Genomic DNA, 14716 nt, shown 5'->3' with positions numbered 1-14716 from the left:
TTTCAATAAGATAAAGGGGTGGGGGTGGGGATTTTGGAAAGGTGCAGAAGTCACAGGGTAGTAGTCATGGGTGGCTTCAACTCCCCAAATTGGGGGAAGGGTAAATACAATGCTGTCAGACAAGAATTGAAGTGCATAAGTTGGGAACATAGGCGGTCAGGGAAGGACTCAAGTGAAATGTGGAACTTGTTCAAGGAACAGGTACTACTTGTCTTTGATATCTATGTCCCTGTCAGGCAGGGAAGAGATGGTCAAGTGAGGGAACCATGGTTGACAAGAGAGGTTGAATGTCTTGTTAAGAGGAAGAAGGAGACTTGTGTAAGGCTGAGGAAACAAGGTTCAGACAAGGCACTGGAGGGATACAAGATAGCCAGGAGGAAACTGAAGAAAGGAATTAGGAGAGCTAAGAGAGGGCATGAAAAATCTTTGGCAGGTAGGATCAAGGAAAGCCCCTAGGCCTTTTATACATATGCAAGAAATATGAGAATGACTAGAGTGAGGGTAAGTCCGATCAAGGACAGTAGCGAGAGATTGTGTATTGAGTCTGAAGAGATAGGAAAGGTCTTGAACGAGTACTTTTCTTCAGTATTTACAAACGACAGGGGCCATATTGTTGGAGAGGATAGTGTGAAACAGACTGGTAAGCTCGAGGAGATACTTGTTAGGAATGAAGATGTGTTGGGCATTTTGAAAAACTTGAGGATAGACAAGTCCCCCGGGCCTGATGGGATATATCCAAGATTCTATGGGAAGCAAGAGATGAAATTGCAGAGCCATTGGCAATGATCTTTTCGTCCTCACTGTCAACAGGGGTGGTACCAGGGGATTGGAGAGTGGCGAATGTCGTGCCCCTGTTCAAAAAAGGGAATAGGGATAACCCTGGGAATTACAGGCCAGTTAGTCTTACTTCGGTGGTAGGCAAAGTAATGGAAAGGGTACTGAGGGATAGGATTTCTGAGCATCTGGAAAGACACTGCTTGATTAGGGATAGTCAGCACAGATTTGTAAGGGGTAGGTCTTGCCTTACAAGTCTTATTGAATTCTTTGAGGAGGTGACCAAGCATGTGGATGAAGGTAAAGCAGTGGATGTAGTGTACATGGATTTTAGTAAGGCATTTGATAAGGTTCCCTTTGGTAGGCTTATGCAGAAAGTAAGGAGGCATGGGATAGTGGGATATTTGGCGAGTTGGATAACGAACTGGCTAACCAATAGAAGTCAGAGCGTGGTGGTGGTGGGTGGCAAATATTCAGCCTGGAGCCCAGTTATCAGTGGCGTACCGCAGGTATCAGTTCTGGGTCCTCTGCTGTTTGTGATTTTCATTAATGACTTGATGAGGGAGTTGAAGGGTGGGTCAGTAAATTTTCAGATGATACGAAGATTGGTGGAGTTGTGGATAGTGAGGAGGGCTGTTGTCGGCTGCAAAGAGACATAGATAGGATGCAGAGCTGGGCTGAGAAGTTGCAGATGGAGTTTAACCCTGACAAGTGTGAGGTTATCCATTTTGGAAGGATAAATATGAATGCGGAATACAGGGTTAACGGTAGGGATCTTGGCAATGTAGAGGAGCAGAGAGACCTTGACGGTCTATGTTCATAGATCTTTGAAAGTTGCCACTCAAGTGGATAGAGCTGTGAAGAAGGCCTATGGTGTGCTAGCGTTCAGTAGCAGAGGGATTGAATTTAAGAGCCGTGAGGTGATGATGCAGCTGTACAAAACCTTGGTAAGGGCACATTTGGAATACTGTGTGCAGTTCTGGTCACCTCATTTTAGGAAGGATGTGGAAGCTTTGGAAAAGGTGCAAAGGAGATTTACCAGGATGTTACCTGGAATGGAGAGTAGGTCTTACGAGGAAAGTTTGAGGGTGCTAGTCTTTTTCTCATTAGAATGGAGAAGGATGAGGGGCGACTTGATAGAGGTTTATAAGATGATCAGGGGAATAGATCGAGTAGACAGTCAGAGGCTTTTTCTCCGGGTGGAACAAACCATTACAAGGGGACATAAATTTAAGGTGAATGGTGGAAGATATAGGGGGGATGTCAGAGGTAGGTTCTTTACCCAGAGTAGTAGGGGCATGGAATGCACTGCCTGTGGAAGTAGTTGAGTCGGAAACATTAGGGACCTTCAAGCGGCTAGGTACTTGGATTACGGTAGAATGATGGAGTGAAGATTAATTTGTTCTTAATCTAGGACAAATGTTCGGTACAACATCATGGGCCAAAGGGCCTGGGGCGGGATTCTCCCCTACCTGGCTTGACGGGGGGTCCCGGCGTAGGGGAGTGGCGCCAACCACTCCGTGGTCGGGCCTCCCCAAAGGTGGAGAATTCTCTGCACCTTTGGGGGCTAGTCCCGCACCGGAGCGGTTGGCACCAGCAGACTGGCGCAAAAAACCGACGCCCCCGGCAGTGGGGCTGGCCGAAAGGCTTTCGCTGCCGCTGACGTCACCACCGGCGCATGTGCGATGTGGGTTTCTCTTCCGCCATGGCAGAGGCCGTGGCGGCCGCGGAAGAGAAAGAGTGCACCCAGGGCACTGGCCCGGAGTCTGAGCGGGGGGCCCCGATCGCGGGCCTGGCCACCGTGGGGGCACCCCCCGGGGTCCAAATGCCCCCCCCCCCCCCCCCCCCCGGACACTGGGGACCCGCTCGCGCTGCCGATCCCGCCGCCACCAGAGGTGGTTCAAACCTCGGCGGCGGGAGAGGCCTCCCAGCGGCGGGACTTCGTCCCATCACGGGCCGGAGAATCGCCGCAGGGGCCTCGCCGATCGGAGTGGCGTGATTCCCGCCGCCGCCACTCCCCGGGTGGCAGAGAATCTCTGCCACGGCGGGGGCCGGATTTTCGGCGGCCCCAGGCGATTCTCCGACCCTGCTGGGGGTCGGAGAATTTCTCCCGGTTCTGTGCTGTATTTTTCTATGTTCCAGGACTGGACAGGTTAGAAGCAGGAAGGATGTTCTCGATGGTGGGTGTGTCTAGAACCAGGGGTCACATTCTGAGGATACGGGGTAGACCTTTTAGGACTGAGCTGAGGCGAAATTTCCACCCACAGAGTGGTGAGCCTGTGGAGTTTGTTACCACAGGAAGTAGAGTCCAAAACATTGTACCAGCCTGTACCTCTGTTCCCGTTATAGCCTCCCCGAACAGGCGCCGGAATGTGGCGACTAGGGGCTTTTCACAGTAACTTCATTAAAGCCTACTCGTGACAATAAGCGATTTTAATTTTTAATTTTCATTGTATGGTTTGAAGAAGCAGTAAGATATCGCACTTAGGAGGAAGGGGTCAAAGGGTATGGAAGAAAGCAGGATTAGATTATTGAGTTGGATGATCAGCCATGGCAGAGTGAGCTTGAAGGGCCCAATGGCCTCCTCCTGCTCCTATTTGTTTCTACTTTTCTACGGCAGGACTGACATTCGAGGAGAGATTGAATCAGTTAGGATTATATTCGCTGGAGTTGAAATGAAAATGAAATGAAATGAAATGAATGAAAATTGCTTATCGTCACGAGTAGGCTTCAATGAAGTTCCTGTGAAAAGCCCCTAGTCGCCACATTCCGGCGCCTGTCCGGGGAGGCTGGTACGGGAATCGAACCGTGCTGCTGGCCTGCTTGGTCTGCTTTAAAAGCCAGCGATTTAGCCTTGTGAGCTAAACCAGCCCCTTTCTATGATCTATAGATCATAGAATTTACAGTGCAGAAGGAGGCCATTCGGCCCATCAAGTCTGCACCGGCTCTTGGAAAGAGCACCCTACCCAAGCCCATACCTCCACCCTATCCCTATAACCCCACCCAACACAAAGGGCAACTTTGAACACTAAGGGCAATTTAGCATGGCCAATGCACCTAACCTGGATTGTGGGAGGAAACCGGAGCACCCAGAGTAAACCCACGCACACACGGGGAGAACGCGCAGACTCTGCACAGACAGTGACCCAAGCCGGGAATCGAACCTGGGACCCTGGAGCTGTGAAGCAATTGCGCTAATCACTATGCTACTGTGCTGCCCTTCAGAAAAATGACGGGGGAATCTCACAGAAACCTATTTTTTCTATGTTTCTAAAATAGTTTATTTTCGAACTTTTACACAAAGATGCTTACCTCTGACAAACACACCCGTGTGAGCTGCTTTTTCAGTTTTTTAACCTTCTTCAAAGCTTTCTTTGTGTTCAACACAGGAATGCTCATCATTGGAGTTTTAATGTTAGCACTTGCCACCATTAGAATTTCACGCAACCTGTTTGAAAAGAAAAACTAGATAGGTTACATTGCACCAGTCATACGGAACAGCGCTGGTATTTGTTAATTTTGTGAATGCCATTTTTGACAGGAGAGAAAAATAAAACATACATTAAAGGTCAAAGCATTTTCCATTTGTTACAAAATGCTTTATTCATCAGATACACATTAATACTGCTCCTTAAACAGAAACAAATTTTAAAGAATACGAGTAATGCACTATGATCCACCGGTCTGCGGAGCTCGCTGGATTTGAGCCTTCCGCAGTGGCACGCAGAGGGTTAATATAACATTAGCAGCATAAGAAATGAAATGAAAATCGCTTATTGCCACAAGTAGGCTTCAAATGAAGTTACTATGAAAAGCCTCTAGTCGCCACATTCCGGCACCTGTTCGGGGAGGCTGGAACGGGAATTGAACCGTGCTGCTGGCCTGCCTCGGTCTGCTTTAAAAGCCAGCTATTTAGCCCTGTTTTAAATCAGGAGTAGGAATAGACCATTCAGCTTATCCCACCTGCTCCACAAGATCACAACTTATTTTTCTGCCTCAACTCCACGTTCTCATTCGCTCTCCATACCCCTTGATTCCATAAGAGGCCAAACATTTCTCTACCCCAGCCTTGAATATACTCTGATTTCCTGGATGGGTAGCAGGTTGCATTTTCAAGGAAATAAGGAGACATAAAAACATAAGAAATTGGAGACCATTCAGACATTCAAGCCTGTTTTGCCATTAAACAAGGCTGATAGTTAATCTTCTACCTCAAATCCACCTTTCCACGCAATCCTTGTACGTCTGAATCCCCTTAGTAACCAAAATATGCCATAGAAATGGGTATAATTATCAGAAGTCTTGTTTACTTTTACACTCCAATCCCTGCAATAAAGGTCAACATACTATTTCCTCTCCTAAATGCTTTCTGTACCTGCATGCCAACTTTAAGAAATATAATAAATAATTTAGTAAGCATCAACTTTCTGCATAGTGGCACTTAAATCTCCACTTTAGAAATATTCTATTTTGCTCTTCTGTTTTTCTTACCGAAGTGGATAACTTCACATGTACCCATATTATATTCTATGTGCCATGTTCTTGCCCATGCTGGTCGATATTTCTTCCTGACCTCAATGTTCTCCTCATAGCCTACGTTGCCACAAAACTTTAGATTTTTAAAATACACTTATATATTTTGTATCGACTGAGGACTGGCAAGGAAACTGTATGGAAGCTGAAGATGAGACCTCCACTTGGGGCTATACTGCTGCCCTCCCAGCTTACTGCACCTAGATATTTTGGAAGCAAACAGAACATTGCTGGAGTATCATAGAATCCCTACAGTTCAGAAAGAGGCCATTCGGCCTATCGAGTCGACACCGACTCTCTGAAAGAGCACCCGACTTAGGCCAAAATTCCACATTATCCCTGTAACTCCACCTAGGGCCATTTTAACATAAACAATCCACCTAACCCGCACATAGAACATAGAACATAGAACAGTACAGCACAGAACAGGCCCTTCGGCCCTCGTTGTGCCGAGCAATGATCACCCTACTTAAACCCACGTATCCACCCTATACCCGTAACCCAACAATCCCCCCATTAACCTTACACTACGGGCAATTTAGCATAGCCAATCCACCTAACCCGCACATCTTTGGACTGTGGGAGGAAACCGGAGCACCCGGAGGAAACCCACGCACAGACGGGGAGGACGTTCAGACTCCACACAGACAGTAGTCTTTGGACTACTTGAGTAGAGTATTTACAGAGTATCTAATCGCCCTGTACCTGGAGCAGAGAGCAGTTGATTTGAAGAACATAGAACAGTACAGCACAGAACAGGCCCTTCAGCCCTCAATGTTGTGCCGAGCCATGATCACCCTACTCAAACCTACTCAAACTATAAAATGTTTTCTATTCTCCGACAGCATGATCTGAACAGGTTGGGCGAGTGGGCAAATCAACGGCAGGTATAATTTGGAAAAATGTGAGGTTATTCACTTTGGAAGCAAAATCAGGAGGCAGATTACTACCTGAACTGTTATAAATTGGGAGAGCTGAGGGTACAGCGGGACCTGGGTGTCCTTGTGCACCAGTCGCTGAAGGTAAGCATGCAGGTGCAACAGGTGGTAAAAAAGGCTAATGGTGTGTTTGTTGGCTTTCATTGCGAGAGGTTTCGAGTACAGAAGCAGGGATGTGTTGTTGCAATTATACAAGACCTTGGGGAGGCCACACCTAGAATATTGTGTGCAGTTTTGGTCTCCTTGTCTGAGGAAGGATGTTCTTGCTCTCGAGGGAGTGCAGCAAAGGTTTACCAGACTGATTCCAGGGATGGCGGGACTGTCATATGAGGAGATTGACTAGGTTACGCTGGAGTTCAGAAGAATGAGGGGGGATTTCATAGAGACTTATAAAATTCTAACAGGACTAGACAGGGTAGATGCAGGAAAGATGGGTGTGTCCAGAACCAGGAGTCACAGTCTGAGGATTCAGGGTAAACCATTTTGGACAGAGATGAGGAGACATTTCTTCACCCAAAAAGTGGTGAGCCTGTGGAATTCATTACCACAGGAAGTAGTTGATGCTAAAACATTGAAAATATTCAGGAGGCAGCTAGATATAGCACTTGGGGCGAATGGGATCAAAGGTTAGAGGGAGAAAGCAGGATTAGACTATTGAGTTGGGTGATCGGCCATGATCGTGATGAATGGCGGAGCAGGCTGGACGGCCAAAAGGCCTCCTGCTGCTCCTATCTTCTATGTATCCATTAATGTCTCAAAATGGATGTCCCTCACCTTACTTTCCCAGATTTAGAATCTAACCTGGTGTCCTAGCCAACACCTATCCCTCAATCATCAACACTGAAACAGGTGATCTCACCATTTATTCCACTGCTATTTGTGGGATTGTGTTGAGTGCAATTGGTTGCCATGTTTCCTACATTTTAAAGAAAAACCTGTTGACTGTCCAAAGTGCTTTGGGATATCCTGAATTTATGAAAGGTGTTACGCTAAATGCAATATTATATTTCCTGCTCTTGTTAGATTTAGAAAAGAGTCTAAAGTGAGCCATAATCCTCTCTTAAATAAAAGCAAAAAACCGTGGAAGCTGGAAATCTGAAATAAACGAGAAAACACTGGCAGCAAGTTTACAGAGTGCAATGGTTAATGGTTGGGAGGGGGGTGGCAAGAGAGAATGGACTGGGAGGGGGGTGCAAAGCAGCTTTCATGCCAACAGGATTTCTTTGCTCAATTGCCCCTGCACCAATGAGGTTCCCGCCATGGAAGGCTGAGAACCCCATCATCATACATTAGCACACACTTAGCGGGCCTTCCCACTGTATCGGCCTCCATGTAGGGATTCCTCCTCCTCCTGCTCTTCTCTCCCCTATCGGCATGACTCCATGTCAGCGAGGAATATAACAGTTCTATAAAATGGGTACCTAGTAACGGTCCCCATCAGGAGCTCGTGAGTAGGTACAGCCTCGGGCGGGGTCATGCCCAGGCAGTATCTAGGCACTGCCATGGGAGTTGGGGGCTGGGTTCATGTGAGGGTGCTTTTTAAAAAAATGTTTATTTTATCAGCGCGCCCTTGAATTTTCCAAGAGCTGCTGTTGTTTCTATTGGCTAAATATTTGAAAATATGATAGGAAAAGCTGATGGCTACACTCTGCCTTTCCCGCCCGAGTTCACACTATGCCACAAGAGGCAACATTCTGCCCATGTTTACAAATCGAATTTGACTTCTTCAGAACTGAAGGTAGAAACGTGATTGTCTAATGTCGGGGAAGAAGAACAAAGGGAAGATCTGCGATAGGGTAGCGCGGAGCCGTGCTTGAGGACTGAGCGGTGCAGTTCTACAACGCAGTCACCCAGTCTGCCTTTGGTCTCTCCAGTGTAGAGGAGGACACAATGTGAGCAGCGAGTACTAAATCAAAAGGAGTAGAAGTGTTTCATCCAGGTGTCTTGTGGCTTGTACTGTGGGATAAGGGGCCAAAGGGGCAGGCGTTAGACCTCCTGCAGTTGCATGGAAAGGTGCCTTGGGAAGGGACCGAAGATTTGGAGATGAGAGAGCTTCTGTTTATTTGCAATTTTAGTTCACCGTTTTGTTCTCCTGCTCACATATGTGTTTGCGGTCTGTTGCAGTGTTCCAGGGTAGCTCAAGGAACAGTGCGTCATCTTTCAATTCGTCACTTTACAGCCTGATGGACTCAACATGGGGTTTAACTATTTCAGAGATCATGAACCCGGTCTTCCATTTTGATTCTGTTTTTATTTTGCCACGCCTGAATCTTGCTTTTCACATTTTTGTTTTCGGACTCAGCTGTTCATTATCCTGCCATTCATACACAGCCTAGACAAATGTTCTTTTGCCACCCCATTTGCTTTTTGTTCCATGACAGCCTGTCATTCAATCTCTTCTCCCTCTGCACGCACCCTATTCCAGACCTTTTTTGTTCTTTTCATCGACGTTTCTACCGTCCTTCCGTTCTCAAGACTAACAATGAACTCGAAACGTTAACCGTTTCTTTCCCTCCATAGATGCTGCCAGACCTGCTGAGTATTTGCAGAACTTCTTGCTTTGATTTCATAATGCACCCGTACATTTTCATTTCATTACCTGGGGATACCCAAAGTGACATTCATTTCTCCTCTGCCAGCAAAATGAAAAGTGTTCAGCGTCATCTGTGTTGATGGTTCTCCAATACTTTGCGCAGCAAGGAGACCGACCGCCTCTCCTGGCTCACACAGAGCCCGCTGCCACTTGAGACACAGCAGCTCCTTTAAACTGAAGAAGGGAAAGAAAAGCCCAGTCAAGTTTTAAAACTGTCAAGGCATCCTGCGTTTGGTTAAGCACAAAGGAACAAATATAGGGGGCGGGAAGAGAGAGTGCCGGGGAGAGGGGAGAGTGTCATTTCCCCATATTATCATTAGGCTTAAATGTCAGAACCAGAGAATCTAGGCTTTTTTCTGTGCAATGTGACTTAAACTGCGTTATCGGAGCACAGCAAAATGATCTTGATGTTCCCATTGATGTGCTTCCAAAATTATGAAAAAAGAGCTTTGTAGAGTCCTGTGGGACATGGCTCAAAGTCGCTACCCAAGTGCAAGATTTTTATTTCCATCTCCCTCTTCGGGCAAAAAAAAAGGAAAGGTTTCCAACCTATTTACCGAGATTAAGGAGACAATCTTGTAATTTTTTTTCTAAAGGATTCTCGAAGACACCAATTAGTTTGTGACACAGCAAACGTCAATCTTTTGATCTCTGCACTTCACAACTTGGCTAAGAGCAGAATCAGATTGTATCACCTACGGTCTCCACTACCAACAGGACAAATGCACTAAAATTGAGTTGCTTTAACAGTTAATCAAATGGCTGTAGATTACCCATAAGCAACGGAGTACTGTACTAGCAATGACAGCAAGCAACCACCAATTCAATGCCAACAAATGCTGATTGCGCTATTGGCACAGTGGTCATACTGGACCACACTCCATGTCATTTGCATTCTTACGTGACTGCAAAATGCACAACTCGTGAGCGCAAATAACTGCAGCCTTTGCCATCAGTTATCAAAGCAGAGGAACGGAATCATCGAATCTCTTCACTGCAGGAGACCATTCAGCTCATCGAGTCAGCATTGACCGTCTGCAAGAGCATCTTATCTAGGCCCCCACCCCCACCCTACCCCGTAAACCTGACTAACCTGTGGACACTAAGGGGCTATTTATCATGGCCTATCCACATATCTTGCACATCTTTGGACTGTGGCAGACAACCGGAGCACCTGGAGGAAACCCACGCAGACAAGGGGAGAATGTGCAATCTCCACACAGCCAGTCACACAAGATCGGAATCCGAACTCGGGTTCATGGTGCTGTGAGTCAGCCGTGCTAACCACTGTGCCAAATATGTGTGAAACCACAGTTTTACAGCAATGGTCAGAATCTGTGACTCGGAAGAAGTTCAGATTGCTGGTTACAATAATTTGGGTTACAACAATGAATGCAAGATAAATAATAATCATGCAGAGAGTAATAAGAAAAGCCACAACATTCAAAGTTGCCACAGCACAAAGGTGTTATACAAGAGCTCTTTTTTTTTGAAAAAATCTGCTACGTTCTAAAGCTTTCAGTGGCGAAGAACGAATAAGAAATAAAATGTAACAAATCTCTGCTCTCACCAACTGCGTAATTTTACAATCACATCCACAGAGATGAATTCGTTACCCAATCATTTTTGCATCCTCCTCAATACCTTATTCCATTGAGAGGGGACTTGTAGACTTACTATTGCAAAGGTAAAAAGGTATTAGGGAGGTTGCAGAAAGGAATTACAAGAATATTTTCCCATGATATCAAAGGATGAAGGCAACACTGGCAGGTCAGTATTTATTGCCCATCTCTAATTGCCTTTGAGAAGGTGGTGGTGAGCTGCCTTCATGTGGGGTAGGTACACCTATAGTGCTGTTAGGGTGGGTTTTAACCCAGAGACAATGAAGGAACTGCGATATAGTTCCAAGTCAGGATGGCATGTGGCTTGGAGGGGAGCTTGCAGATCGTTTTGTTCCCATGTGTCTGCTGCCCTTGTCTTTCTAGGTGGGCATGATGTGACTTCACCTGATGAAGGAGAACTTGTGCTTTCAAATAAACCTGTTGGAACTTGAACCTGACGCTGTGAGACTTCTTACTTCTAGGTGAAGATCACAGGTTTGGAAGGTGCTGACAAAGGAGCCTTGATATGTTACTGCAGTACATCCTGTAGTTGGTGCACACTGCTGCTAATGTGCGCCAGTGAATGTCTAAGGTAATGGATAGGGTGCCAATCAAGCAAGCTGCTTGGTTCTGGTTGGGGTTGAGTTTTTTGAGTGTTGTTGGAGCTGTACTCTTTCAGGCAAGCAGACTATTCCATCATACTCTTGACTTGTGCCTTGTAGATGATGGACAGGCTCTGGGGTGTCAGGAGGTGAGTTACTCACTACAGAATTCTCAATCTCTGGCCTGCTCTTTCTTGCAGCCACACTATTTATATGACTGTCCAAAAAATGGTTCCATTGATGAGGAGCTTCAGTTCTATGGATAGATTGGAGAAATTTGGGGTATTGTCCATGGACAAGAGGAGATTGTGAAGAGATTCAATAGAGGTCTTCAAAATCATGAGGGCAGAGTAAACCGGGAGAAAATGCTCCCAATGGTGAGAGGATTGACTACCCAGGCTGGGTTTCTTCAGTCTCCCAGCGGCGCGTTTCCCAGTGGCGGGAGGCGGCATGTCTTTCGCTGACGGCGGGATTCTCTGGTCCCCCCGCTGTCAAAGGGAATTCCCATGTAAGCCACCTGCACCCAATGCCGCCGGGAAAATCCGCGGGAAGTGTTGCACTGCAGACGAGAATGAAGAACGGCCTCAGAACTCCACCCCAGAGGATGACAAGTTAAGGTAATTGACAATATAAGTAATGGTGATGTGAGGAAGATCTTTTTGTTTTAAATGCAGCAAGTAGCTAGGATCTAGAATTCAGTTCCTGTGAGTGTGGTGGAGGCTGATTCAATTGTGGTTTTCAAAAGACAATTTGACAAATATCTGAAGAGCAAAAAATATTGCAGGGCTACAGGGAAACGAGTCTCGGTGATATGCTCTTACAGAGAGCTGGCACAGACATGACAGGTTGAATGGCCTCCTTTTGTGTTGTAACTAGTGTATAATTTGATGATTCTAGGTGTTGCCATGTTTGGCCTAATACTGAATACTGAGGGCCTGGTCAACGTGAAGGGACACTGCATTAAAACCATTCATTATCCAAATTAATCACAACGATTGTAGATAATTATCTTTTTTTAAATCTTGGATTGGTAAACAGCTCTTGTCCATTGTAGAGTTTAATTTTTCTAAATGCTATTTACCCCACCTCCCGAGGCACCAATGCTTTTTTAAGAGAAAGGTTAAACAAAGACACTTCAGAGAAGGTACTTGATAAATACCGATCCAGTGACAGCTCTGACTTTCTGTAGCTGCTTGTTCCTTTTCCCTCCTGGTTAGTGAAGTAATTATCTACAGTATCACTAAAGTTCTCCGAAACTGAGCCAAAATAAAGATCCGGACGATAAACTGAAAAACAAGGGTCAGGACAGTGGGCAGCTTTCTTCAAATATTTAAATTTGCTCTCTTCATCCAGTGAGTTCCAAATCTCCAGCAACTGCAGACAACAGAAAACAAACACATTTTAGTGCAAACCTGGCAGGTAAAATGAGTTAAAACTGAAAGGTGAGAGACAGGGCAATCAGAATTTGTCAAATGTTTATACTTGTTCTTTTCAGTCAGCAACGCCCAAATCTCCAGACACTGCCAACAAACACAGCACAAAATAAAATCCACTTTCGTGCAACGCAAGCCGGTATAAAATGTTAAAACATTCCTGCACGCAGTGCTGCAGTAACTGGGTCCACAGTCCCTATCTCTGTGACCTCCGCCAGCCCTACGATACTCTTAAGAGCCCTCCAGGGGCTCGTTTAGCTCACTGAGCTAAATCACTGGCTTTTAAAGCAGACCAAGCAGGCCAGCACCACGGTTCGATTCCCGTACCAGCCTCCCCGGACAGGCGCCGGAATATGGCGACTAGGGGCTTTTCACAGTAACTTCATTGAAGCCTACTCGTGACAATAAGTGATTTTCATTTTAATTTTTTCATTCCTCCAACTCATCCTGTACACTCCCCCACTTTCTTGATCCCACCACAGGAAATTTGGCCTTCAGCTGCCTTGGCCCAGAGCTCTGGAATTTCTTCCCGAAACCTCTCCTCCTTTAAAGACCCTCCTTAAAAACTAGCTCTTTGACCAAGTTTTTAGCCATTTGTCCGAATATCTCCTTTGGTTCGGCGTCAATTGTTGTCTGATTATGCTCCTATCATGCACCTTGGGGGTGACATTAAAGATGCTACATAAATATAAGTTGTTGAGGACTCTGGGTTTGTACTCGTTGGGAATTTAGAAGGATGAGGGGAAATCTTATTGAAACTTACAGGATACTGCGAGGCCTGGTTAGAGTGGGCGTGGAAAGGATGTTTCCACTGATAGGAGAAACTAGAACCAGAGAACACAACCTCAGACTGAAGGGACAATCCTTTAAAACAGAGAAGAAAAGGAATTTCTTCAGCCAGAGGGTGGTGAGTCTGTGGAATTCTTTGCAGCAGAAGGCTGTGGAGGCCAAATCACTGAGTGTCTTTAAGACAGTGATAGCTAGGGTCCTGATTAGTAAGGGGCTCAGAGGTTATGGGGAGAAGGCAGGAGAATGGGTTGAGAAAAATATCAGCCATGATTGAATGGCAGAGCAGACTCTTTTTTTTAATAAATAATTTTTATTGGAATTTTTTACAGAAAATATAAAAATATAACAACAAGTATAGCAACAAGCAGTAATATGCAACTAACAGCCCCATAACACCCACAATTCCCCCCATACCGTAACATCACATGTATCACACTCCCCCCCCCCCCAACAAGAGAACTTAACCATAAATTAAAATTAAATAAATCAAATTTAAATAAAATAAGCAAACATAATCAACACCCCCCCCCCCCGGGTTGCTGCTGCTACTGTCCCAGTACCCTATCGTTGAGCCAGGAAGTCGAGGAAAGGTTGCCACCGTTTAAAGAACCCTTGCACCGATCCTCTCAGGGCGAATTTAACCTTCTCAAGCTTAATGAAGCCCGCCATGTCATTGATCCAGGTCTCCACGCTTGGGGGCCTCGCGTCCTTCCACTGTAGCAAAATCCTTCGCCGGGCTACTAGGGACGCAAAGGCCAGCACACCGGCCTCTTTCGCCTCCTGCACTCCTGGCTCTAACCCAACCCCAAAGATCGCGAGTCCCCATCCTGGCTTGACCCTGGATCCCGCCACCCTTGACACCGTCCTCGCCACCCCCTTCCAGAACTCCTCCAATGCCGGGCATGCCCAGAACATATTGGCATGGTTCGCTGGACTCCCCGAGCACCTGACACACCTATCTTCACCCCCAAAGAACCTACTCATCCTCGTCCCAGTCATGTGGGCCCTATGCAGCACCTTGAATTGAATGAGGCTAAGCCGCGCACACGAGGAGGAAGAATTTACCCTCTCCAGGGCATCAGCCCATGTCCCGTCTTCGATCTGTTCCCCCAGTTCCCCCTCCCACTTCGTTTTCAGCTCCTCTACTGACGCCTCTTCCACCTCCTGCATAAGCTTGTAGATATCGGATATCTTCCCTTCCCCGACCCAGACCCCCGAGAGCACCCTGTCACTCACCCCCCTCGCGGGGAGCGCAGGGAATCCCTCCACCTGCCGTCTAGCAAATGCCTTTACCTGCAGATATCTAAACATGTTTCCCGGCAGGAGCCCAAATTTCTCCTCCAACTCCCCCAGGCTCGCAAACGTTCCGTTGATAAACAGGTCCCTCAGCTGTCTAATGCCCGCTCTATACCATCCCCGAAATCCCCCATCCATGTTCCCCGGGACGAACCTA

General features: G+C 46.5%; 1 protein-coding gene across 1 annotated transcript in view; it reads right to left on the bottom strand.

Moving 5' to 3' along the window:
* The window catches only part of polr1a (RNA polymerase I subunit A), a 148972-nt gene that overhangs the window by 53689 nt on the left and 80567 nt on the right, over nt 1-14716 (bottom strand). Inside the window, exons 24-26 of the mRNA XM_038793303.1 lie at nt 12201-12415; nt 8845-9012; nt 4087-4222 (exon numbers count right to left, since the gene is read on the bottom strand). Coding sequence (XP_038649231.1) covers nt 4087-4222; nt 8845-9012; nt 12201-12415 — 519 coding nt within the window. The remainder of the gene's footprint in view (nt 1-4086; nt 4223-8844; nt 9013-12200; nt 12416-14716) is intronic.

The sequence above is a fragment of the Scyliorhinus canicula genome, chromosome 3 (genome assembly GCF_902713615.1).
Source record: "Scyliorhinus canicula chromosome 3, sScyCan1.1, whole genome shotgun sequence".
Taxonomy (NCBI): Eukaryota; Metazoa; Chordata; class Chondrichthyes; order Carcharhiniformes; family Scyliorhinidae; genus Scyliorhinus; species Scyliorhinus canicula.
Note: the sequence above shows the minus strand (reverse complement) of the source record. Positions and strands in the feature narration are given on the sequence as shown.